Source organism: Camelina sativa, chromosome 12, assembly GCF_000633955.1.
Source record: "Camelina sativa cultivar DH55 chromosome 12, Cs, whole genome shotgun sequence".
NCBI lineage: Eukaryota > Viridiplantae > Streptophyta > Magnoliopsida > Brassicales > Brassicaceae > Camelina > Camelina sativa.
In genome coordinates this window covers 157,189-180,330 of record NC_025696.1, presented here as the reverse complement: position 1 = coordinate 180,330, position 23,142 = coordinate 157,189, and the positions used below count along the sequence as shown (strand labels likewise).

General features: G+C 38.9%; 5 protein-coding genes across 5 annotated transcripts; 2 read left to right on the top strand and 3 right to left on the bottom strand.

The window, feature by feature from the left end:
• On the bottom strand, positions 113-2,043 carry LOC104729161 (FAD-dependent urate hydroxylase-like). Its single transcript, XM_010448061.2, has 6 exons — positions 1,870-2,043; positions 1,644-1,790; positions 1,506-1,568; positions 1,251-1,413; positions 936-1,164; positions 113-852 (listed from the first exon to the last, which is right to left on the bottom strand). Exons 1-6 carry the CDS (start codon positions 1,947-1,949, stop codon positions 296-298), a joined length of 1,239 nt encoding a protein of 412 aa, XP_010446363.1. The 5' UTR covers positions 1,950-2,043; the 3' UTR covers positions 113-295.
• LOC104729162 (phosphoinositide phospholipase C 3-like) lies at positions 2,147-4,841 on the bottom strand. Its single transcript, XM_010448062.2, has 8 exons — positions 4,320-4,841; positions 4,041-4,237; positions 3,811-3,946; positions 3,536-3,733; positions 3,243-3,457; positions 3,041-3,158; positions 2,707-2,934; positions 2,147-2,604 (listed from the first exon to the last, which is right to left on the bottom strand). The coding sequence occupies exons 1-8, from the start codon at positions 4,626-4,628 to the stop codon at positions 2,290-2,292; spliced, it is 1,716 nt and encodes a 571-aa protein (XP_010446364.1). The 5' UTR covers positions 4,629-4,841; the 3' UTR covers positions 2,147-2,289.
• On the top strand, positions 12,608-15,333 carry LOC104729159 (probable protein phosphatase 2C 64). The gene is made up of 5 exons (XM_010448058.2): positions 12,608-12,973; positions 13,385-13,909; positions 14,004-14,371; positions 14,470-14,706; positions 14,790-15,333. Exons 2-5 carry the CDS (start codon positions 13,600-13,602, stop codon positions 15,054-15,056), a joined length of 1,182 nt encoding a protein of 393 aa, XP_010446360.1. The 5' UTR covers positions 12,608-12,973; positions 13,385-13,599; the 3' UTR covers positions 15,057-15,333.
• Positions 15,682-21,003, top strand: LOC104729158 (V-type proton ATPase subunit B2). The gene is made up of 15 exons (XM_010448057.1): positions 15,682-15,822; positions 16,171-16,241; positions 16,362-16,417; positions 16,507-16,605; positions 16,780-16,839; positions 16,929-17,040; positions 17,129-17,337; positions 17,594-17,722; positions 17,808-17,945; positions 19,010-19,160; positions 19,601-19,683; positions 20,047-20,094; positions 20,174-20,227; positions 20,350-20,433; positions 20,524-21,003. The coding sequence occupies exons 2-15, from the start codon at positions 16,181-16,183 to the stop codon at positions 20,707-20,709; spliced, it is 1,470 nt and encodes a 489-aa protein (XP_010446359.1). The 5' UTR covers positions 15,682-15,822; positions 16,171-16,180; the 3' UTR covers positions 20,710-21,003.
• On the bottom strand, positions 21,082-23,133 carry LOC104729157 (the record flags this gene model as incomplete). Its single annotated transcript, XM_010448056.2, is given in 6 exon segments — positions 21,082-21,566; positions 21,643-21,827; positions 21,992-22,407; positions 22,484-22,674; positions 22,785-22,856; positions 22,968-23,133. Coding segments are annotated over 6 exon segments (1,404 nt in total), but the record flags the coding sequence as incomplete, so codon positions are not given.

The window sequence follows — 23,142 nt, the reverse complement described above, 5'->3', positions numbered from 1 at the left end:
ATTTTTCTACTCGAGTCAAGTAGTTATTAAGAATTACACGAATGGCCCAAAACTCTCTAAACAGTCACACTGATAGAAAATAATAAGGGGAAGCCTTGAAGAAACCCAGAGAGAGCTAGAAAAAGATGGAGAAAGACCTTGCCTTGTTAGCTTCTTGTTCACTACTGAACCTTGACTCGTGGCTTTTTATTAGTCCTTTCTTTCTATACAGAGTTTCTATATAATAACTAGAAGTGAAACATATGTGAACACTGGTCTTTAGCTCTTTATCTATAGTTGTTGAATAACAAGCTTTTCAATCCTCTGCTTGCTCACGGGAGACAAGGCTTCCGCAATCGAAATGAGACTTTTTCAGCAGCAACCGAGAAAGGAAAGACGACAAGAACCTGTCTCTGAACAGGTTCATCCACTTCCCTCTGCTCTGCTGTATGAGACCTACTGTATATGCCGTTGTTATAAGATCTATGCTTCTCCATTTCCTTTCTGCTGCATACTTTTTCAAACCTTGTTCAATCCGCTTATGACTCTCTTCTTCATCTTCTGTTTCACTTTTCAGATTCTTAGCTCTTATAGCTTCACCGAGACAACGAGCCAGGATAACTCCATCCTCCATGGCTGAGCAACCGCCTTGTCCGATATCAGGAGTCATTGGGTGAAGCGCATCCCCTGCTACGCATACGTTATCTTTTGTGATGTTTGACCATAGGAGTTCCCATGGAGGTCGGTACTTCAGTCGTGACATCACCATGCTATCAAGATCGGTGGTCTCCACGACACTCTTAATGTTTTCAGGTAAGTCTTTGATCTTGTTAAGCACAAACTCTTTCAGAATTTCCGGATCTGTCTCCTCGTCTAACAAGCGCAAGGAGAAGAGTCAATTACAGTAGAGGATATGGAACAAGAACTTGTAGATTAAAAGGTAAAGTTCCGTCTACCTATATCAGTGGAGCTGTGGGTTAGGAACCAGTAGACAGTGTTGTGGTCACAGGGGATAAAACCTGTACGAACACCGTTTCCATAAAACTGGAAGAACCTTTTCCCAAATCCGTGGCCTGCCGGGAAATGGGTAAGCCCTCGGATCGCTAACCGGGAAGTTGTAGCCGGATTTTTGAAGCCTAGCCACTTACTAACCACTGAGTACAGACCATCGCACCCTATCAAAACCTGAAAGTCATTTAGAAACATAGGAATTCCGTAGCGTGACCAGGCCTGAGATGGTCTATACACTACAGAGGACAAGAAGTTACAACCTTGGTTTTAAGGATGGTCCCGTCAGAGAGATGAACCATCTTGTGGTGTCCAGACAATTCGATATGAACAACCTTAGACGAAAACCTTATGGTCTCCTCAGGCAACTCACCTGCTAAAGCCTCTAACAACAGCTTCCTCTGTACGCATCGAGACTCATATTCTCTGACAAAACCATTCAACAAGATCATTGAAGTTTTCTGATTTACTTAATTGTGTAGCATCACGCTTTTTGTGCAAGGGAAGAAGAAACATACTCGGATTCTGGAAACAGCATCTCTTTAGAAGGATTTGCCGCAGAAATGGATCCAACCACCCATCTGCATCAAGATTAATAAATGAGTTCCCTATTGGTATGAATATACTAATAAATAAGAGTGTTAGTTTGATGATACCCTTGAAGACGATCATGGAGACTGCGAAGATGCTGAGAAACGCCGAGAGCTTCCATGGCCTTCCAAGCATTGAACCAAGTCGTAAATGCGAATCCTGTGGCTCTCAGTATCTCCGAAGATTCCAGCACCATGCTTCTGATCCCAAGCCTGTGACAGTGACACACACACCACTTTTGTTAAGTTACTCTGCTTATTTAATAACAACTCAAAAGGCACACACACACACCTATGGAGCCCAACTGCCGTGGAAAGGCCAGAGATTCCGGCGCCGACGATGACGATATCTATGGTACCTTGTTCTTCCATGGTGCGTTGATTATCTCAGAAACAAGAAGTGAAGAAACAAAGCTCTCTGTCCTTTTTTCTTCCTCTCTTATATATGTAGTAAGAAAAGGGAGACAATATGCGGTGGGAGATGGCAAGTCAAACAAGGCTACCCCGTTCAAGGCAGGCGGCTACAGAGTCCCCCTTTAACATTACAGTATGAAATATCCCCTATATAATAAAATATGGAATCGAATCTCTTTTAGTATTTTGTTATGGAGTTATTACATATTAATATTACATAAATCGTCACACCGTGGCCCCTGGCAGAATAGAACAGAGAATACACACACTGCTTGTTTGAAGCAAACAAAATAAAGATTCAACGAAACATATAAGGAGGGTCAAAGGCGAAGCCCACGAGCAGCCTCGTGTTTTTGTAAGCTCTGCCTGCTCGATCGTGAAGCCTGACTGCTCTAACCCCGGACTTCAGTTCCGACAGAGGAAGACATGTCTGTCCCGCGAAATCATTCTGTGTGTCATTGTCGTAGTCTTGCACTTTGAACCACAAAAGTGCCAGTTCTGGAACAGAGAGCTGAAACAGGAACTCGTCGTTGGTCCATATAGGAAACCACTGATCGACAGCTGTTTCCGTTCTGTAAGAGACCGTGTCTCTCGGTACTCCTTCTATTCCAATCTGATATGTGACACACACACACACACACACAATTTAATCTTAATGGATCAGGGTCAATGGGGGTTAAAACTTAAAAGTGGTTCTTGTTGTTTGTTTCTTTACCTTTACGAAGAAATCTGGAGGAGAGTATTGATCAAAGTGTGTCTGAGGGAAATCCAACTCCCATCCTTCGCCTGTGTAAATCTTCACCTTGAGAGTGGTCTTAATGGGAAACCTTTTGCATGGGTCGAAGAGTGTGTGTTCTAGCAAGATGCGAGGCTTTTTCACGTACCCACATCCACCATTCGCCCTGAACATTCCTTGCATTATCCATAGTTGCTTCCCATGTCCCTTTCCAACATATATATATTATATTTATTACAAGTGAGTATCTCTCAAACGGTGTATATAATCATTAATTCGTACAACATGACCATGAGCCACTTCCAGTACTTACTTGCATGTTAAAAGCAACCAGTTGAGCACCGTGTGTCCACCCAACTAGAGGATCGTAGTTTGACGAGTCCACTCTTGTACCCTTTGGATATATCCTCACCAGATTCCTCTGTGTAAACCTGTTTTGTTCCTAACTTTGATCAAAGGTTTAAACAACATCTTGACTTTTGACTCATCTCATCTCTCGCTGTATATTTTTTTACCTGACAACATCCGTTCCTCTGGTTCTAACCATTGTCTCTAGCCACTGCTCGTCCATGCTAATCCGTAGAGGCTTCTCTGGATCATCACTCAAGCAATCTTTCAAAGGATTTTTGCAGTTGGCAGCGTGAATTGCGATCAAGTCTCTATATCCCACAGCTTCACTCTCCAATTCTTCAAGAATCTTGTTTTCAGCTCTCCATGCCATGTTATTACTCTGTTACAACAGAGGAAATTTATGAATGTTCGCAAAATCATTCCCATTTCGGGGTTAAAAATCAGTACTTCATCTCACACTTGCTGGTCTGCTCCAAGAAGTCTCTTTAACCATTGGAGTAGTTCTTGTGGGCTGTACGGTTTGGCTCTCAAGATACTCCTTTGGAGGCTTCGTAGAGATCAGAATCTTCTTCCTAAGCTCTTCTGGTGATGGAAAATGCTTACGACTCTCTGAGCCACAACGAAACAGCATCTCTCTGAATGTTTTAGTTAACATCTACAAACATGATATTATCAGTTAAATTTTGTAAACAGGAAATATATATACTCTGTTCTGCTGCAGAACCATCTCACCTTAGCAACTTGCCCTTGCAGCTTGGGTGGCAAATGATCTTCAAGAGTGATCATGACTGGATAGTCAGACACGTGAAACGCGTTATCCTTTATGGCGCTCAGACATTTCTGCAGATCTTCATGCGATGTCAGTGTCCTGAAGTGATGACAGAACCAAAAGATGAGAAAACACTTTTTAAAAAATTTGGAGCCTGTTGATTAGGAGAGTTCGTTAGAGGCAGGGGACCAACCCGCCATGACGAACTTCAGCAGCGTTCCCTGAAGGATTAGGCCATAAGTCGAGCTCGATCACCTTTACGCCTTTTCTAAGAGCCTGCACGATCGGTTCGACGCTGCTTCTGCTGTTCACTTGGTTCCCAGTCAAGTAAGAGGTGTGTCCCGTGTACACAAAGTAATGCGCTAACGGGGCCTTCATGTCATGATGCACCTTAATTAACCCAATCAACAACATATCTATTAACTATACCACACAAACATTTTTTGAAGAAAAAAGGTTGAAAACTTTTTACCAGGCCAGGCAGGGGAAGAGGAGAGTTGGGATCGCTGAAGAGGTAGCGATAAAAAGCGTTGAGATCAAATAGTCCGTGGTGATGGAAAACGTTGTGGTGTTTGACGCTGTGGAAGATATCCTGCGCGTAGTCCAACCCTGCGTGCCGTTCTCCTTGGACTTCACTCACAAATCTTAGAAGCTCCTCGGAAGACATCTTGCCGTTTCTTGAGTAAGCTTCGAAGAGTCTCTTGATGCTCACTGGTGGCTGCCTCGTTTTCTCCTTGAAGTTTCTGCTACAGCAGAAGCACACTTTGAAACTCTCCGACATCTTTGCTATTATTTTTGTTAATTCTGAGAAACATGTACACACACATAGTTAGAGTACGTATATGATATATGCTGTAAAAGTGATGAAGAATATATGCTCGTGTTATCATCTCAAGGAACGTGTCTCAACCTTCCAGTTAATTAATTCTTCTTAATTTTTAAAGTAAACTTGTTTATGCATGACCATAAAAACCTTATAATTTACAGATATTTATGCATGCATGGGTCCAATATATGAAAACATAAAGGATCAATTGACATATATTGTCACGTCTTTTCTAACGGGGGATATATACGAGCTTTTTGAGGTGCAAATTAAAGAGAGAACTAATATTAGCAGAGAGCATCAAATGATTCAAATCTTTTTATTTTGAAAGATTATAAGTTTTCAAACAAAAACCAATTCTTCATTTCATGGCGGTCCAGCCATTAATATTCTTAAGTCGGTAGGCCAGACTTTGAACTAGGAATACTGTTTTCTTTTCCTTCTTTTTTTGATAAGTGGAATACTGGTTTCTTGATCAACCGTATGATATACGATATGTGACTGTTCTTAGTTTTCGCGTCGAAGTGTTTGTGGTGTTTTTGATAAAGTGGGGAGATTGTGTACTCTCTCTTTGTATTTGTAGTATATATATAAATGCTATTTAAATAGCTACTAACATTATTTTGTGATTTAATCCTATGATCAGTTTCATTATATATGTATAGTGAAGGTATTGGGATATGATTGGATAATGAAGTTGGTCCTGAAGTGAAAGGTTGAGAGTGGTTGGATTTTTGTGTGATTGATGGAAGCTATGTTCTGTAAGTAGGGACGACCTTCTCTACAGTCCACACCACCCGAGCTATGTTATTATTCTTTTTTGTATCTTTATAAATCAATTTTATGTACGTTCACACATACATAATCTTTTATATATAGTGTCAGACAGTTATCATGGAGCGTGGAGAGTAGCAGCTAGATTTCACAATCTCATGGCTAAAATTAGGTTATGGAATGTGTATCTATTTGTTGAGAACAAAATTATAACATAAACTAAAAGGATTAATTGCATACATCAAGTTAGACCCGGAATCTAGAGCATTAACAAATTACCCTGGACTTATTCATGTTGTAGTAGAAACAAGCTATTAATTTCTTACTACTTAACTAAAAGTTTACTGATAGTTTTGTTTACGTTTTTGGAGCTGAAAATTTCAATAGTTGCTTCTTCTATTATTAGTACTACAAAAGTATAAATAACTACAAAAGAGTCGATGGAGGAGAAAGGGCCAAATTTAGTGGTACAATACATTAATATAAAATTAAATAATGTTAGGTAAAGTGACATATCTCACTTTATCCCAATCACTTTCGGGTCCCAAATTTTGGTTTATATAAAAAATTTGATATGCAATTTTACATTCTTCAAGGCCAAGCCTCTTCTCTAATTTTTTTATTTTATTTATATCTATCTCTCAGGGTCTTTGGACCACCACTTTTATGGGCATTAAACGTTTGATACAAATTGTGTGTGGGGGCAAAAAAAAACGAAAGATTCATGAATCCACATATATTATTTGTAGACTATACATGATTAATATACTATATCCTCACCGATTAAAATCTTGATTATATATACTAATTGACAAGAAATAGTACTTTTAAAAAAATGGAGTAAGTAAGAAAAATCTCGATAACAATTTTGTGTTTTTTTAAGTAGCTTCAGTATAAATATGATACGTGTGTTACGGTTTAGGTATTCTCTTTCTTTGATTTGTCTTAGGATATAGTATTTTTAAGCGTTTATGAAAATTCTTTACATTTGACCCAAACTCATTAAGCTGAATATTATTATGTGCATTCCACTTGTTTATTTATTTTGGTTCTTTCTTTTAAATGGCTTTAATTAAAAGAGAAGACTTTGAATTATGTCAAAAATATCGATTATTTTCTTTATTAGCTTTAAAAATAATATATATAGTGTTTCGTCGTAGCACTAGTCTTGTTAGATTCTTTCTCACTGTTTGGTTAGTCCATCCATATATCCCCTCTTTAATAAAATGGAAGTACTGATCAACAGGTCAATTAAAATCTAATGTGTACTCCACCATGATCTAGTGGTATCGTTGTAACACTTCAGGATCGAATCCACAGGGACCAAACAATTACACTATGAAATTATGTAGATTAAATATAGCTAAGACAAAAGAGGAAGTTTTGTGAATAAATTAACTAATCAAAAACGGAAAGTAAATAAATTGTTTCTAAATCAAAAAGGAAATATTGGGCGCAGGGAATCAGTTAGGGGACATGACCACGAAATTAGATGATAAATTGGGATAGCATTAAACACCATTCTTGAACTCAAATCTCGAATGTAAAACTAATCTACTGTCGCAGCATTAGCTATCTGTGCAGGGAATCGATAAAACTCTAAACCATCGTTTGAATCTAAACAATCCTAGCAAGCAATAAGTTCAAGTTTGATTATGTTCACAAGGTGCCTCAACTTCAACTGTCGTTGGCTAAGGATCACCTTGCTCACCTATGTTCTTTTCAAGCAACTCAACAACACTTTTGGTGCCCCGATGAATTAAACCTAAGATCTTAATCTAGGTGATCAATCTAGCTTAAGCATTAAGAACAACTATAGATGAAGAACAATAAGATCAATCCCTAATCTAACAAATCTAGCATCAATTAATCATAGAAACCCTTCTGAAACCCTAAACCCAACAGTGAAACTACTCAGACATGGAGAAGCAGAAACAGCAAATCAATAATGAAGAAAACATAATTGAATTGCAAAAGAATAGAAAATAGGGTTTAGAAATCTTCTCCAAAGTGTCAAGAAGGATTAGAGATCTTCTCCCTTTGCTCTCAATACAAAATAGTCTCAGAAAAATAAAGCTTATGTCTCTGGAGGCCGTGCCTCTAACTTAAATATCAAAATAAAACCCTAAAAGTCGGTTTAAAACAAAAAAGGAAAACTTGCGTCGGGGACTGGATTGGTCGATCTCGAAAGGATCAGTCGATCCGGAACGTATTTCTGCTCTCATTCCATCTGCCTTCTAGCTCGATCAGTCTTCAACCAATTGGCTCCAGATGCATGTTTTCATCCCCAAAACGCTCAGATTCCTTCCAAATTCACCTAGGACATGTAAAGACTCACAAAAGACTAAAAGGACTCTAAAAGCACACTTGGACCTAGGAAAAGACTCAAAACAATCCTAAAACTATGGTTATAACCCTATAAAATGCAGACACATCAATTCCCCCGGACTTGAATCTTTGCTTGTCCTCAAGCAAGAACAGTCAAAAACTCATGATCAGAGAAAAGTTTTGAAAGTGGAAACTCACATAATCTTTAGAACCTCTTTTTTGTACTCTTCATCAAATGAAATTAAGAACTACTTTTTGTACTCTGCCCATGATTAGGATCAACACTTCCTACTCTGAACTCCACAACCTTAAAAAACCTTCAGCATCCCCATTGTTGCCTCTAGGCCTGGGCATTCGGGTACCCGTTCGGGTTTGGTTTGGGTAATTCGGATTTTCGGGTTTTCGGGTTTAGAGATATAGGACCCATTCGGGTATTTCTAGACTTCGGGTCGGATCAAATTCGGTTCGGGTATTTCGGGTTCGGATTCGGATTACCCAAAGTTCACAAAACTCAAAATTTTAGTATCTAATTTAGTCTAAATTATTCAATAATACGTAATATATCTAAAAATTTAGAGTATTTTTTACCCAAATTTACTAATAAACAGTTTAAATACTTCAAATTATCGAAACTATCTAAATATCTGAATATTTTGAACATTTATATAATTAAAATTATAAATATTACTAATATATTACTACTATATATTAATAATGTGGGTATATTCGGATACCCTTTCGGATTTCGGTTCGGATTGGGTTCGAATTCGGGTTTTCGGATTTAGAGATTTAGAACCCGTTTAGGTATTTTAAAATTTTGGATACAGGTTCGGATCGGGTTTTTTGGATCGGGTTCGGATCGGATCTTCAGATCCGGATATTTTGCCCAGGCCTAGTTGCCTCTCTAAATCAGATTAGTGAAAAATGTGTGGTCTCGTCGAGGGAATATCGATCACTGAACTTGTTGACTCCTTCAACCTTTTAATGCCCAAGACTTCCTACATATGCTTCTTTTCCTCTCTCTTTTCTCACTTCCAAAGGATCGATTTTTCCTTAATTTTCTAGGGTATCATTGTATTTTCTTTTATTGATCCTTTGCTCTTTTCTTTGGAAAGGTTTCCATGAATTTCGAAGGATACACAGGTTTACGCACAACCCTCGGTTCACTTCTTTATTACATATATCCTCTTCTTCTTCTTTTCTCTTTTTTTTTTATTGATTATTGAGGGGAAGAGAGAGGGGAAGCATACTTGTGAGGAGATGATTGTCTTGTATTGCTTAAGGGAGGAGTCTTGTTCGATGTATACCAAGTCCCAAGGCAAGAAGTTAAATCCGGTTAATTCCTTTCAAAGCTAGAGACAACGCAGGATCAACTTCTTGTTCTCGTCGGTGAGGGTCTTTTGGGGCGTGTTAATTCTTCTCATGTTCTTTCCAAGCTTCATTCAAAAATCAAAAGTACTAAAGCAATCATAAGAGTGTTAGTTCAAAGCAAACACTCCTATGCTCAAGACTGATCGATCATGGCTCTGCGGAAGCCAAACATGAGTTGATCACAACACAACTTAGCATTGCATGACTCTTTGTTCTTAGAGCTAGAAGAAATAGCACAAACTCTCTTATCAATGGAATCAACACGTGAACTCAACCTCTCAAATTTCCCATTCAAATCATTGTACATGCTATCCATCTTGACATTAATCTCAGCAGAACTTTTCTTATGGCCGTCCAGCAGTGCTTGCATCATCAATTTTAGTTTGTTATCTAGTGGAGCTGCAGATGGAGCGTGGTATCCTTGGACATTTGAGCTATTAAATCCAGCACCCTTGTTCTCAAACCCTTGCGGGAAGTTACCTTGTTGACTATGTGGAGGATACACTTGATCTTGAGGATTCTCGACATTAGTGCTTTTGTAAGCGAGATTAGGATAATTTCTATAATTCTGGTTAAACCCATGATTCTGATAGTTCTCTTGTCCTCCTACATAGTTCAACTCCTTTGTCCGCTCAAAACCTGAATGTACTCCAACTTGCTGATAAACACCTGTCTGCCCGTCGCACATGTTGATAGCTTTTTGATCTCTCTTCAAAAGAAGGTCTACCTTAGCAGTGAGATTCTTAATAACATTTGTATCCACAGAACTAACAACATGCAAAGAACGATCATACTCATGACTATGATTGCTGTTACTCGCTGCAAGGTTTTCGATCAAGAGGTTTGCTTCAGCAGTAGTGTTAGTAGAAAAATCTCCTCTGCTGGCAGTATCGAGTGCCATTTGGTACTTCTGGTCAATTCCTCCATAGAAGATGTTCATAAAATTCTCTTGTGAAAAGCCATGATGAGGACAATCCCTCATATACTCCTTAAATCTCTCCCACGCTTCACAAAAAGACTTTGTACCTTATGCAGTTGATACTAGGATTTTCGTGTGTCCTAGTAGGTTCAGTTAACCTTATGTAGTTGTAATACTTAAGGTGTCAATCCAGTTGGGAAACCTTACTATNTGGTGGCTCCAGATAAGGTTCATCTAGAATGTTTTCATCAAATGTGGTCTCCTCTTCCTGTGACCAGTCATCGTAATCCATGGCCCCAAAACCAGTTTTCATTTTTTTTTTAATCTACAAAAGGAGAAAATAAAAATAATTAGTAAAAACAAAAATAAAATCTTAGACTATACTCAATTCTAAAATCTCAAAGGCAATCGTTTTGGTCCCCGGCAACGGCGCCAAATTGATCAACAGGTCAATTAAAACCTAATGTGTACTCCACCACGATCTAGTGGTATCGTTGTAACACTTCAGGATCGAATCCACAGAGACCAAACAATTGCACTAAGAAATTATCAAGATCAAATATAGCTAAGACAATGGAAAAGTTTTTGAATCAAGTAACTATCTAGAAACGGAAAAGTAAATAAGTTGTTTCTAAATCAAAAAGGAAATATTGGGCGCAGGGAATCAGTTAGGGGACATGACCACGAAATTAGATGATAAATTGGGATAGCATTAAACACCGTTCTTGAACTCAAATCTCGAATGTAAAACTAACCTACTGTCGCAGCATTAGCTATCTATGCAAGGAATTGATAAAACTCTAAACCGTCGTTTGAATCTAAACAATCCTAGCAAGCAATAAGTTCAAGTTTGATTATGTTCACAAGGTGCCTCAACTTCAACTGTCGTTGGCTAAGGATCACCTTGCTCACCTATGTTCTTTTCAAGCAACTCAACAACACTTTTGGTGCCCCGATGAATTAAACCTAAGATCTTAATCTAGGTGATCAATCTAGCTTAAGCATTAAGAACAACTATAGATGAAGAACAATAAGATCAATCCCTAATCTAACAAATCTAGCATCAATTAATCATAGAAACCCTTCTGAAACCCTAAACCCAACAGTGAAACTACTCAGACATGGAGAAGCAGAAACAGCAAATCAATAATGAAGAAAACATAATTGAATTGCAAAAGAATAGAAAATAGGGTTTAGAAATCTTCTCCAAAGTGTCAAGAAGGATTAGAGATCTTCTCCCTTTGCTCTCAATACAAAATAGTCTCAGAAAATAAAGCTTATGTCTCTGGAGGCCGTGCCTCTAACTTAAATATCAAAATAAAACCCTAAAAGTCGGTTTAAAACAAAAAAGGAAAACTTGCGTCGGGGACTGGATTGGTCGATCTCGAAAGGATCAGTCGATCCGGAACGTATTTCTGCTCTCATTCCATCTGCCTTCTAGCTCGATCAGTCTTCAACCAATTGGCTCCAGATGCATGTTTTCATCCCCAAAACGCTCAGATTCCTTCCAAAGTCACCTAGGACCTGTAAAGACTCACAAAAGACTAAAAGGACTCTAAAAGCACACTTGGACCTAGGAAAAGACTCAAAACAATCCTAAAAACTATGGTTAAAACCCTATAAAATGCAGACACATCAAGTACACAACTTCAAATTGGTAGACCATATAATATTAATATAAGTTATAACTAAGATTAATTATTTGATAGGTTATATGGATTAATTATTTGATATGTTATATAGATTTAGGATTAGGATCCTCTTAAAATGGATATTCCAAAGAATAAAATAAAATCTTCAAATAATATTTAACTAATCACATATAAACAAAAAAATCTTAGAAATTAATCACTCTTCCGCAGATTACAAGTGATTTCCGATTATACTAAAAAATAAAATCTAATCTAACTTTATCAGAAAATTTTGACCGAGTAATGGGCAAAATTTGAATATTTCTTTTGTTGAATTGTATAGTTTTATATACTATAATAAATTTTTAAATAATTTAATTTGGAATCTTTAAAAATAGTTTAATTTAAAAATAGTGGAGCCAGAAACTGGGACCATTGATGTGCTGGCTCCGACCTCTCCATCGTTGGTCTTTTATGGGTCTTGTCTGGTAAGGTAAGAAGAATATCACTACTATTACTAAGAAGAGACTAGAGATTAGAGAGAGTAGATAGGATTAAAAAAAAATATATATATATACACAACCAATATCAAATATAAATGTGAAACCTTGATTAGATGAAAAATGTGTTTACAAGGTAAAAAAGCTTAAATACAAGTTACTAAACCACTCATAATAGCCTAACTAACGGTACAATTGAATTAACCAATAAGAAACCAGAAATATAATCACAACTACTAATTTTTTTTTTTTTTTTGCCACTAATCAGTATTTCTTGTTTCTTGTAAAAAAAGAAAAAAGAAAAAAAAGTCACGTTCAGCGACTGCTAAACCAATAATAATCTCTTTTACTTGTGTCATTGATTACTGTTTACGGAGACATAGAAAGATCATAAGTCGAAGTTGTGACTTTGTTGCGACTTTGTAGAGAGAGAGAGAGAGCAATTTCTTACATCTTTTATACTATTTGTTGTCAATTTGGGGTCTTCTTCTTCTTCTTCCTCTACTGCTGCTTCTTCGGTTCTTCCTCATCCGCTAGCTTATTTGATTTTCTTTTATTAATAATAAAAAATAAGGGATTAATAATTTAGAAAATAAAGAAAAAAGAATAATTTAAAGTTTGGTTGATCCGTCGTAGATCTAACATAAACATATACATACATACATACGAGAAGAAAATTCCACGCCCACATCTTGAAAAAAATCCCTTTGCTCATCTTTCTCCTTCTTCTTCTTCATCTTGTTGCTCAACTGTGTTTAGATTCCCCCATCTTCCAAGGTAAAGTTTCCACCTTTTTTTTCTTTCTTTCTTTCTTTGGATAGAAGCGAGAATACGAGACCCAGTTTGAATCTGCCACCCCCTGAACTCAGGGGAAGAATCCTTTTTTGATTTTTCTTTTAGAGGAATCGTTGGACTTTGTTTTACTGTTTCTTTAGCTTTTTTGCCTTACCAAATCTACAGAGCACTAGTACTTGCATCAATCTACTTTTCTAATGTTGTTGTATCTATTCCTATCTTTTAACATCATTAGAAACAAAGTCTCCATCTTTGCAAATCCAAACAAGCACAGATTCGTTTCCTTTTTTTTTTTTTTCCATTCATTACTTGTGGAGTGTATCCAATCCAATCCAAGATTGTTTCTCACTTTTTCCGTTATTTGTCTGTCTTTCACGGACGACGACACTGCAGTGAGAAAGAGGAACAACAAGTAGAAGCACTCTCTTCTTATAAGTCTAAAGCTGTCCGCTGCTGCGCGGTTCCGGTTCCTATTCCTCCTCCTCCGAAGAAGAAGAAGACTACTAGGACCTCCTTTTCTGAAAGAAAGATAGAGCTGTGTTTGTGTGTGAGATTCATCTTTAAAACTGTCAATAAGTTCTTCTATGTTGTGGTGGATGAGATGAGGGATGCTATCTGGGTTGATGAACTTTCTCAATGCCTGTCTCTGGCCACGGTCAGATCACCAGGCCTCAGATTCCGGCGGCCGTCAAGAGGGTCTCCTTTGGTTCCGCGACTCCGCTCAGCACGTCTTTGGTGACTTCTCCATGGCCGTTGTCCAAGCCAACAGCTTGCTCGAGGACCAGAGCCAGCTCGAGTCTGGCTCTCTTAGCTCCCTCCCCTCTGGTCCCTACGGCACCTTTGTTGGCGTCTACGACGGCCACGGTGGCCCTGAGACTTCCCGCTTCATCAATGATCATATGTTCCACCACCTCAAGAGTCCGTCCCTCTCCTTCAATAGGTTATCCTTTTTTAGATATATAGGACTTGATCTCATATCTTTCTATCTATCTTTGTGGTGGTGGGTGCACAGGGTTCACTGCGGAGCAACAGTGTATGTCATCGGAGGTGATCAGAAAAGCCTTCCAAGCGACTGAAGAAGGGTTCTTATCCATAGTCACCAATCAATTTCAAACTAGACCTCAGATAGCCACTGTAGGGTCTTGCTGTCTTGTAAGCGTCATCTGCGATGGGAAGCTCTATGTGGCCAATGCGGGGGACTCAAGGGCAGTGCTGGGACAAGTCACGAGGGTCACTGGTGAGGCTCACGCCACCCAGCTCTCGGCCGAGCACAACGCATCTATAGAGTCAGTACGACGGGAACTTCAGGCCCTGCATCCGGATCATCCGGATATTGTGCTTCTCAAACATAACGTCTGGCGAGTCAAAGGCATCATTCAGGTATAAGATATTAAGATAAGATAAGATATATATATCTTACAATTGAATTCTAGTCTTTCTCTGAGTGATTGAATTGAACTATTCTCTATCTTTCTCAGGTGTCAAGATCCATTGGAGATGTGTATTTGAAACGGTCAGAGTTCAACAGGGAGCCGCTGTACGCCAAATTCAGGCTGAGGTCACCGTTCAGCAGGCCGTTACTGAGTGCAGAGCCGGCGATCACGGTGCATACACTGGAGCCGCAAGATCAGTTTATAATATGTGCTTCAGATGGACTGTGGGAACATATGAGTAATCAAGAAGCAGTAGACATCGTACACAATCATCCGCGTAACGTGAGAATTAAAACTCACTCTCTCAGTGTTTCATCATACAGTATATGAACATACTAATTAATGAATGATCTTATTTGGGGCAGGGGATTGCAAAGCGGCTGGTGAAAGTAGCGCTTCAAGAAGCGGCAAAGAAGAGAGAGATGAGATACTCAGACCTGAAAAAGATTGACAGAGGAGTGAGGAGACATTTCCACGATGACATAACAGTGATAGTGGTCTTCTTCGATACAAACCTAGTGAGCAGAGCAAGCTTGTTAAAAGGACCGACGGTGTCAGTGAGAGGCGCGGGTGTGAATGTGCCTCACAACAGCTTGGCGCCTTGCACAACAACTCCCACACAGCAAGCTTAGCTGCTGCCAATTGATATTTTTACCCTGTCCTTAAGAAAAATATATTCTTTTCCAAGATCTTCTGTAACTATTTATATATATATATATATTATCATTATTGACTGAGGGGGAAAGAAGGATACTCTAATAAGTAGTAGTGTTTTTGTTGGGTTCCCTCCTCTTTATTTGTTAGCTGTGGAGGAGGAGACTGGAGCAAATCAATTTTATTCACTATCTTTATACGCTCTCTCTCTCTCTCTCTTTGATCTTCTTCCTAATAATTTTTTTCAAAAGTTTATTTTTATCTGCTTCTACCTTCTAAAGTTCCCTCCCTCCAACACTATTATAGTAGACATTTTGTATCCAGTTATATTATACTATCAACAAATCTTTTGCCTAAGAGAGTTTTCCATCTTTTTAGAAAGAAAAAAAAATGAAGAATGGAAACATTGTAAATTTGTAATAGATTCTTTTCTCATTATCAAAACTCTCTCAAAGCAAATGTAAAATAGGAAAAAAGATCAACAAATAATTTATTACTGTATGTGTCAAATATTAAAAAAAAAAGAATGATTAAAATTTACAAAAGGGACATGTAAAAAAAAAAGGGCTATAAACGTAAAATAGCTCAAAACGATGGGGAAGGGAACTAACTGATTGAAATCGAATCGAGTGGGTAATATAGTCCACACCAACACCAGCATAGATCTCTCTCCCTCTCTCTCTCTCTCTCTCTCTCGGTGTGTCTCCTTCCTCGACAGATCTTTTGGATTAAGAAGAAAGAGAGGTAACTTACAATACTAATACAATGTCTCTCTCTCCGATTTTAATCATTTCAGCATATTCTTTGTTCCCTTCGTTTGTTTTGGATTTGAATTGTTTGTTTGGGTTTCCGGTTGATCCGATTGAGAAATTCATTCATTCAAAAATTGTGTTAAAAATTGTATTGGATCCAACGAAAGAGTGGATTCACGATCAATAGATGTTGTTAGTTAGGATTTGACCGGGGAGATGCAAGTGCATACATACTCTGGATTTGCTTTGCTAACGTCGTCGGACGGACGGCACCTAGTTCATAATTTATATTTGCTGACATCGTTTGTGTTTCCCTTTGGTCTGATTTGATTTGGTGAAGATCTGAAATCATGGGTGCTGCTGAAAACAACCTTGAATTGGATGGGGATGGCACCCTCGAGATCGGCATGGGTAAGTCCCCATGTGATCTTGACAAGTGTTATCTATCATTCAAGATATTGATTCTTCAGATATATATTGATTGCATTGCCTGCTTTTTCTTTTTCTTTTTCCTTCCTTCCTCTACCGCAGAGTATAGAACTGTCTCCGGTGTCGCTGGACCTCTTGTCATCCTTGAAAAAGTCAAGGTATATCTTAGATTTATTGCTCTTTTGTCTTCTGTGCCTTTTCTCCCATGGATGGAGGATGACACCTACTTCTTTTCTTCTTTCTCCAGGGACCTAAATACCAAGAAATTGTCAATATCCGTCTTGGGGATGGCACTACTCGTCGTGGTCAAGTTCTCGAAGTTGATGGCGAGAAAGCTGTTGTTCAGGTTTCATTTGCTTTCTCCTCCTCTACTCTCACTGTCTGTTGCTTCTTTGAACGCAAATGCAATATCAATCTAATCTTGCCCTAGTCTTTACATTACTAGTGAAAACATGCTGCACCAGGGTTTACCTTTTTCTACATCTCCGACTAAGAAATTTCTTTTGATTTCACTGTCAAGGTTTTCGAGGGAACATCTGGAATTGACAACAAGTACACCACTGTGCAATTTACAGGAGAGGTATTGTTTTTTTTCCTATCGAGTTGAAAATTAATCATTTCTTTTTTTTTTAATGTATATCACAACTTTTTCCACTTTGTTTTTCTTAGGTTTTGAAAACTCCTGTTTCTTTGGATATGCTTGGTCGTATCTTCAATGGTTCAGGGAAGCCCATTGACAACGGTCCACCTATTTTGCCAGAGGCCTACTTGGATATTTCTGGTGAGCTGCTTTTTTTACTCTCTCTTGTCACATAATTACACCCACTAATGAAACACAGGTATGTAATTCTAGACTTTTGTTTCTCCAGGAAGTTCTATCAATCCCAGTGAGAGAACCTATCCTGAAGAGATGATTCAGACAGGGATATCCACCATTGATGTCATGAACTCTATCGCCAGAGGACAGAAGATTCCCCTCTTTTCTGCTGCAGGTCTTCCCCACAATGAAATTGCTGCTCAGATTTGCCGTCAGGCTGGTTTGGTTAAGCGTTTAGAGAAGTCTGATAATCTTCTCGAGGTAACATTTTTTGTCCGTCTTTACAGCTGGAAATTGCTTTGTTACATTAAACAGTTAGACATACCCATTACAAAATAAATTTAGGGGTTTAAGCTAGGATAATATTTCTTGACTCTTTTAATTTGAATGAGAGCACTGCAATGCTCTCTTTGATTTGGTAAAATCTAGACTAAGTAGTTAGTTGTGTGATGCCATATTTTTAATGTGTCATAACAGTATCACACCATCACATTGGTTCATTTATGTGTATTTGCAGCACCAAGAGGACGATAACTTCGCCATTGTGTTCGCAGCAATGGGTGTGAACATGGAGACTGCACAATTTTTCAAACGTGATTTCGAGGAGAATGGTTCCATGGAGAGAGTGACTCTTTTCCTTAACTTGGCAAGTCTCTCGGTCGCACTATGGAAATCTTGAAGCATATTTTTGTTTTTCATTCTGAAGGTTTCTCATTCTGTTTCCCGTACAGGCAAACGACCCCACTATTGAGCGTATCATCACTCCTCGTATTGCTCTGACAACGGCTGAGTACTTGGCATATGAATGTGGCAAGCATGTCCTTGTCATTCTCACAGACATGAGTTCCTACGCTGATGCTCTTCGTGAGGTGATAACTGATACTTGCATGCTCTGTTCACAACTCATGTACTTATGAGATAATAGGAAGCCTGACATAGTGTTTAACGTTGACTAATACCCTTAGGTCTCTGCTGCCCGTGAAGAAGTGCCTGGAAGGCGTGGTTATCCAGGTTACATGTACACCGACTTGGCTACCANTGAGAGAACCTATCCTGAAGAGATGATTCAGACAGGGATATCCACCATTGATGTCATGAACTCTATCGCCAGAGGACAGAAGATTCCCCTCTTTTCTGCTGCAGGTCTTCCCCACAATGAAATTGCTGCTCAGATTTGCCGTCAGGCTGGTTTGGTTAAGCGTTTAGAGAAGTCTGATAATCTTCTCGAGGTAACATTTTTTGTCCGTCTTTACAGCTGGAAATTGCTTTGTTACATTAAACAGTTAGACATACCCATTACAAAATAAATTTAGGGGTTTAAGCTAGGATAATATTTCTTGACTCTTTTAATTTGAATGAGAGCACTGCAATGCTCTCTTTGATTTGGTAAAATCTAGACTAAGTAGTTAGTTGTGTGATGCCATATTTTTAATGTGTCATAACAGTATCACACCATCACATTGGTTCATTTATGTGTATTTGCAGCACCAAGAGGACGATAACTTCGCCATTGTGTTCGCAGCAATGGGTGTGAACATGGAGACTGCACAATTTTTCAAACGTGATTTCGAGGAGAATGGTTCCATGGAGAGAGTGACTCTTTTCCTTAACTTGGCAAGTCTCTCGGTCGCACTATGGAAATCTTGAAGCATATTTTTGTTTTTCATTCTGAAGGTTTCTCATTCTGTTTCCCGTACAGGCAAACGACCCCACTATTGAGCGTATCATCACTCCTCGTATTGCTCTGACAACGGCTGAGTACTTGGCATATGAATGTGGCAAGCATGTCCTTGTCATTCTCACAGACATGAGTTCCTACGCTGATGCTCTTCGTGAGGTGATAACTGATACTTGCATGCTCTGTTCACAACTCATGTACTTATGAGATAATAGGAAGCCTGACATAGTGTTTAACGTTGACTAATACCCTTAGGTCTCTGCTGCCCGTGAAGAAGTGCCTGGAAGGCGTGGTTATCCAGGTTACATGTACACCGACTTGGCTACCATATACGAAAGAGCAGGGCGAATTGAGGGGAGGAAAGGTTCCATCACTCAAATCCCCATTCTAACCATGCCAAACGATGGTAATTCTTATTATCATGAACTCGCTCAACATTTATTCTTTGTGGCTTCTGTGGTTGTATGTGTTTTGTTTGGCATCATTGCCTTTGACTTTGAACGAAAATTGTTTGAAGCAAACAATAAGAGATAGTAAGCTTGATCGAGATCAGTTAAAGTAAATATGAGATAGAACTCACCTGAAAGCTGGCTTAGAGGAATAGACAAACCATACTATAATAAGTCGTTGCCCGATTCCATAGCGTCCATCTAGGTCTAGCTGTTTGAGAATCTTGACAAACTGAGTGGATGGTATACTCGTATTAGTGTAGTGCACCTCTGTTGGGCAATCTGATCATATAGCCTTTTCACTGAGGAATATTTGTTGCTCCTATATTAATTGTTTGCTGGTCAGTGAATAATTCTGTTCGAGTTTTCTAATATTTTGTCCCTTTTCTCTGTCCAGATATCACTCATCCCACACCAGATTTGACAGGATACATTACAGAGGGCCAAATCTATATTGACCGACAACTTCACAATAGACAGGTACAATCTTTCAGAAGATAGTTGGTTCAAAGGTCTTATCATAATCGATATTACTACAAGAGGAATTTTACCTTTATGAGAAACATATATACCTTATAACAATCTTATTTATGGACTTTTGATTTAGTTTGTGAAATTTAGAACCACCCCTTGAGTTTTTAGAACTGATACTAGTTGGTGTTTCTTTAGTGAACAGTCCCTCGGCATATATTGTGTTGTGTATCTTCTGTAATATCCGAAATAGCAGTAATTTGAAAGGTGTTTCACTTTAGTTTGTGTGTAACTGTAAGTTGTTTCTAGTTTTGCGGATATGAAGTGTCCTAAAAGTTGGTTTAAAATACCAATTTTCTTTGTGTTCCACAGATATACCCTCCTATCAATGTCTTGCCATCTCTATCTCGTCTCATGAAGGTAAGTGTGGGAGATTCAAAATAAATTAAAGATGAAGCCAGGTGATCATTTGTTAAAGTAAATTGACTTTGTATTGTAGAGTGCCATTGGTGAGGGTATGACTCGCAGGGACCACTCTGATGTTTCTAATCAAGTAAGACCTTCTTTCTTGTGCGACACTATTACCAGCATCGTAGACAAGCTTGGTTAACGTAAGTCTTACTTGTCAAATTTTTAGCCTGAGCTTAACTTGTTATTATCTTTTGGTGATTTTAGTTGTATGCCAACTACGCTATTGGAAAGGACGTCCAGGCCATGAAAGCCGTGGTTGGAGAAGAAGCTCTTTCGTCCGAGGATCTGGTCTCTCTAACCTTTTCTTTTTACTACACAATCTAAACGCTTTCCTTTTCTTATTCCTCTTAACACTTTTCCTGTCTGATGCAAAAACAGCTATATCTTGAGTTCTTGGACAAATTCGAGAGGAAGTTTGTGGCTCAGGGAGCTTATGATACCCGAAATATCTTCCAGTCACTCGACCTGGCATGGACACTCCTGCGGATCTTCCCCCGTGAGTTGCTTCACCGTATACCCGCGAAAACCCTTGATCAGTTTTACAGCCGCGACACCACCAACTGAAAAACAGAATCGCTACTACTGTACGTTGGTGTGGTGATATGTCCAAATGCGTTGTTTGTTTTTTTACTTCTGCGGTTGGTTCGCACCTCTGTGCCGTCAGTCCCAATAAATGGTGTTTGTTCCCAATCGCTAGACCCTTTATTATTATTGTCTTCGAAACTAAAGCAAGCAGGTTGATTATTCTTTTTGAAAGAGAGATTTGAGGTTCTTTTTGTAATTTATGATTATTATTTTTTCGTTTTTGGTACCAAATTACTGGTTCAGAACAACATCAATATACATTTCTTCGTCTTATTACTGATCAGTGATCTACTGATCACGAATGTCAAATGCAACTATTTCTTATTTTCAATTTGCATTTAGCAACTAGAATTCAAAAGGCGTTGTATTTTATAAATTGGAAAATTCGGAACTATATCAAAATCGCAGAGAGAGAACCATGAGACGAAAGTTAAAAACTAGTGTATTATGTATGTATCTGGCTCAACCAGCTTTAGAAGTTCTAACAACTTTTGGCAGCTCAACGGAATCAAGGTCCCCAGGATATGGAGTCCAGAGCCCAAAGCCACCTCGACTTTCCTTCAAACTCTCTCCTTTCCCTTTGAGTTCCTTAAGACTCTTGACCCACTCGATTTTCGAGGAATGCTCTCGGATGTGAGGGTGCAGTTCGAAGAGAGAGTTGTACTCACAGTTCTGGAACATGAACACCTTGAAGGCTCCTTTTAGTCTGTCCACTACGTACCCAAAGCTTAACTGGTCCCTCGGTGTTAATAGGTGCACCTCATTGAACCACAGGCAGCTGAACAGATTGTTCATTGCAGTGTGCTCTCTTATGATCACTGCTCCTTCTGGAACATCTGTGTAACGCAAGAGAAGAAGGTTAGTAATCATTAAGGCACATGATGAGACTGATGTTTTTGCTATAGTCTTTACCACTAACAGTGCCCTTTTTGATACTCCATGGTTCCAAACCCTCGTATCGATATATTTTCATATGAAGATCAACCAGAGGTCGGGCGTATCGCTTTCTCCTCTTGCACGCATCAGCTTCTTCATATATATTTCGGTGGTGTTTGTGTTGAGCGATGGCAAAAGTATGCTTCCCACGCCACAAATACCTGAAATTGAGATGAAACAGAAATATGCATCTTTTAGCACTTTCTTTGGTAACCCATAGACTGATAGTGGATATCAATCCCTGTGCTAGTGAACATTTGTGTCTGCTAGATCACTTTGATGTACGTGTCTTATATCCATCCTTTTGTGTATTATTAATTCATACCTTTCTAACATAAGCAAGGGATCAACAATAAGCTCCATTTTCCCATCAATCCAAATGCTGTACTGTGCTTCAGGGAATAACCTGTGAGTTAAGATTTTTGGGACTTTACCGTTCCGCCTAGGTTCATCATACGGAGGAGTTTTGAGTAGAATGAGACGCCAAATGCCAACCCAGTTGCCTCCTTGAACATCTTTCCTCACGGTAGTATTTGTTCTCAAGAAATCGAGAGAGACCTCGTCTAACACCATAAGGAAACAGAAGAGCTTCTTGGAACGGTCGCTTATGTTCGATGGCTGGTGGGGTTCATCATAAGCATCGAAGATCCCAGTGGCAACCACAAATCTGCATTTCTTGACGTATCTTTTATCGAGAGATGACATTTCAGCCCCACCGCGTGGCATAAATCCGCAATGGACCTGAGAAAAGTTTCGGGGTTGTTAATAGTTAGGAAGTTATATAGTAGGAAGGAAGAAGTTGAGCTAATGTTTGAACCTTCATCAGGGGTTTGAGTTGAAAGCTTTCTTGGCGTTGAGACCAGCTGATGTTACCGCCAAATAGAGGAAAGGGAGAGTTAGAGGAATCATCCTCGGTTATGTAGGTAAGATTTGTGACAACAGAATCAGGGGTTTTTGCAGTGGGAAGGAGCACCTTATCAGGGTCATAGGCAAGAGGAATGGGGCATCCTGGAGAGAGGAAAAAAGCCAAAAGAAGAAGAAGAGTTGGTAAGAGAGAGAGTGAGAGAGAAAGCAGAAGGTAAAAAAAAAAAAAAAGATGGGTAATATTGAAAACTGACGGTGCTGGGGTTTTGGTACAAAACCAATAGTGTCTAAGATGACATAGAGTCGGCCTTCTTTGTTGCATATAGCTGGTGAAATAGCAAAAGGAAGAAGATTCAAAGGTTACTATAATAATAATAATAATCCAATGCAGAAGATGGTAAAGAATGAGGGAGGGAGTAGGGATATCGGATACTGACCTGAGAAGAAAGAAAGAGAAGATTGACAAGACCAAACATGAAACAAGAGGGCAAAGAGAATGAGAAGCATCCAGAGAATGCCTCCAACAAGAAGCAAGCGGAGGAAGCCTGCCTTCCATATTTTTTTCAAAGTGTAGTCAGTGTGAAGTCTGGACGGAGAGAAGAACCCTGCCTC

What these genes read in the sequence shown, in the direction of transcription:
- LOC104729161 (XM_010448061.2), bottom strand. Translation starts at nt 1,949, where the DNA reads ATGGAAGAACAAGGTACCATAGATATCGTCATCGTCGGCGCCGGAATC. An exon ending in ACGGCAGTTGGGCTCCATAG is followed by an intron (nt 1,791 to 1,869) that starts GTGTGTGTGTGT and finishes TCACTGTCACAG; the next exon opens with GCTTGGGATCAGAAGCATGG. An exon ending in ATGCTGTTTCCAGAATCCGA is followed by an intron (nt 1,414 to 1,505) that starts GTATGTTTCTTC and finishes TGGTTTTGTCAG; the next exon opens with AGAATATGAGTCTCGATGCG.
- LOC104729162 (XM_010448062.2), bottom strand. Translation starts at nt 4,628, where the DNA reads ATGTCGGAGAGTTTCAAAGTGTGCTTCTGCTGTAGCAGAAACTTCAAG. An exon ending in AGAGGAACGGATGTTGTCAG is followed by an intron (nt 3,159 to 3,242) that starts GTAAAAAAATAT and finishes GGAACAAAACAG; the next exon opens with GTTTACACAGAGGAATCTGG. An exon ending in CTCCAGATTTCTTCGTAAAG is followed by an intron (nt 2,605 to 2,706) that starts GTAAAGAAACAA and finishes GTCACATATCAG; the next exon opens with ATTGGAATAGAAGGAGTACC.
- LOC104729159 (XM_010448058.2), top strand. Translation starts at nt 13,600, where the DNA reads ATGCTATCTGGGTTGATGAACTTTCTCAATGCCTGTCTCTGGCCACGG. An exon ending in GAGTCAAAGGCATCATTCAG is followed by an intron (nt 14,372 to 14,469) that starts GTATAAGATATT and finishes TATCTTTCTCAG; the next exon opens with GTGTCAAGATCCATTGGAGA. An exon ending in TACACAATCATCCGCGTAAC is followed by an intron (nt 14,707 to 14,789) that starts GTGAGAATTAAA and finishes TATTTGGGGCAG; the next exon opens with GGGATTGCAAAGCGGCTGGT.
- LOC104729158 (XM_010448057.1), top strand. Translation starts at nt 16,181, where the DNA reads ATGGGTGCTGCTGAAAACAACCTTGAATTGGATGGGGATGGCACCCTC. An exon ending in TCATCCTTGAAAAAGTCAAG is followed by an intron (nt 16,418 to 16,506) that starts GTATATCTTAGA and finishes TTCTTTCTCCAG; the next exon opens with GGACCTAAATACCAAGAAAT. An exon ending in GGCCTACTTGGATATTTCTG is followed by an intron (nt 17,041 to 17,128) that starts GTGAGCTGCTTT and finishes TTGTTTCTCCAG; the next exon opens with GAAGTTCTATCAATCCCAGT.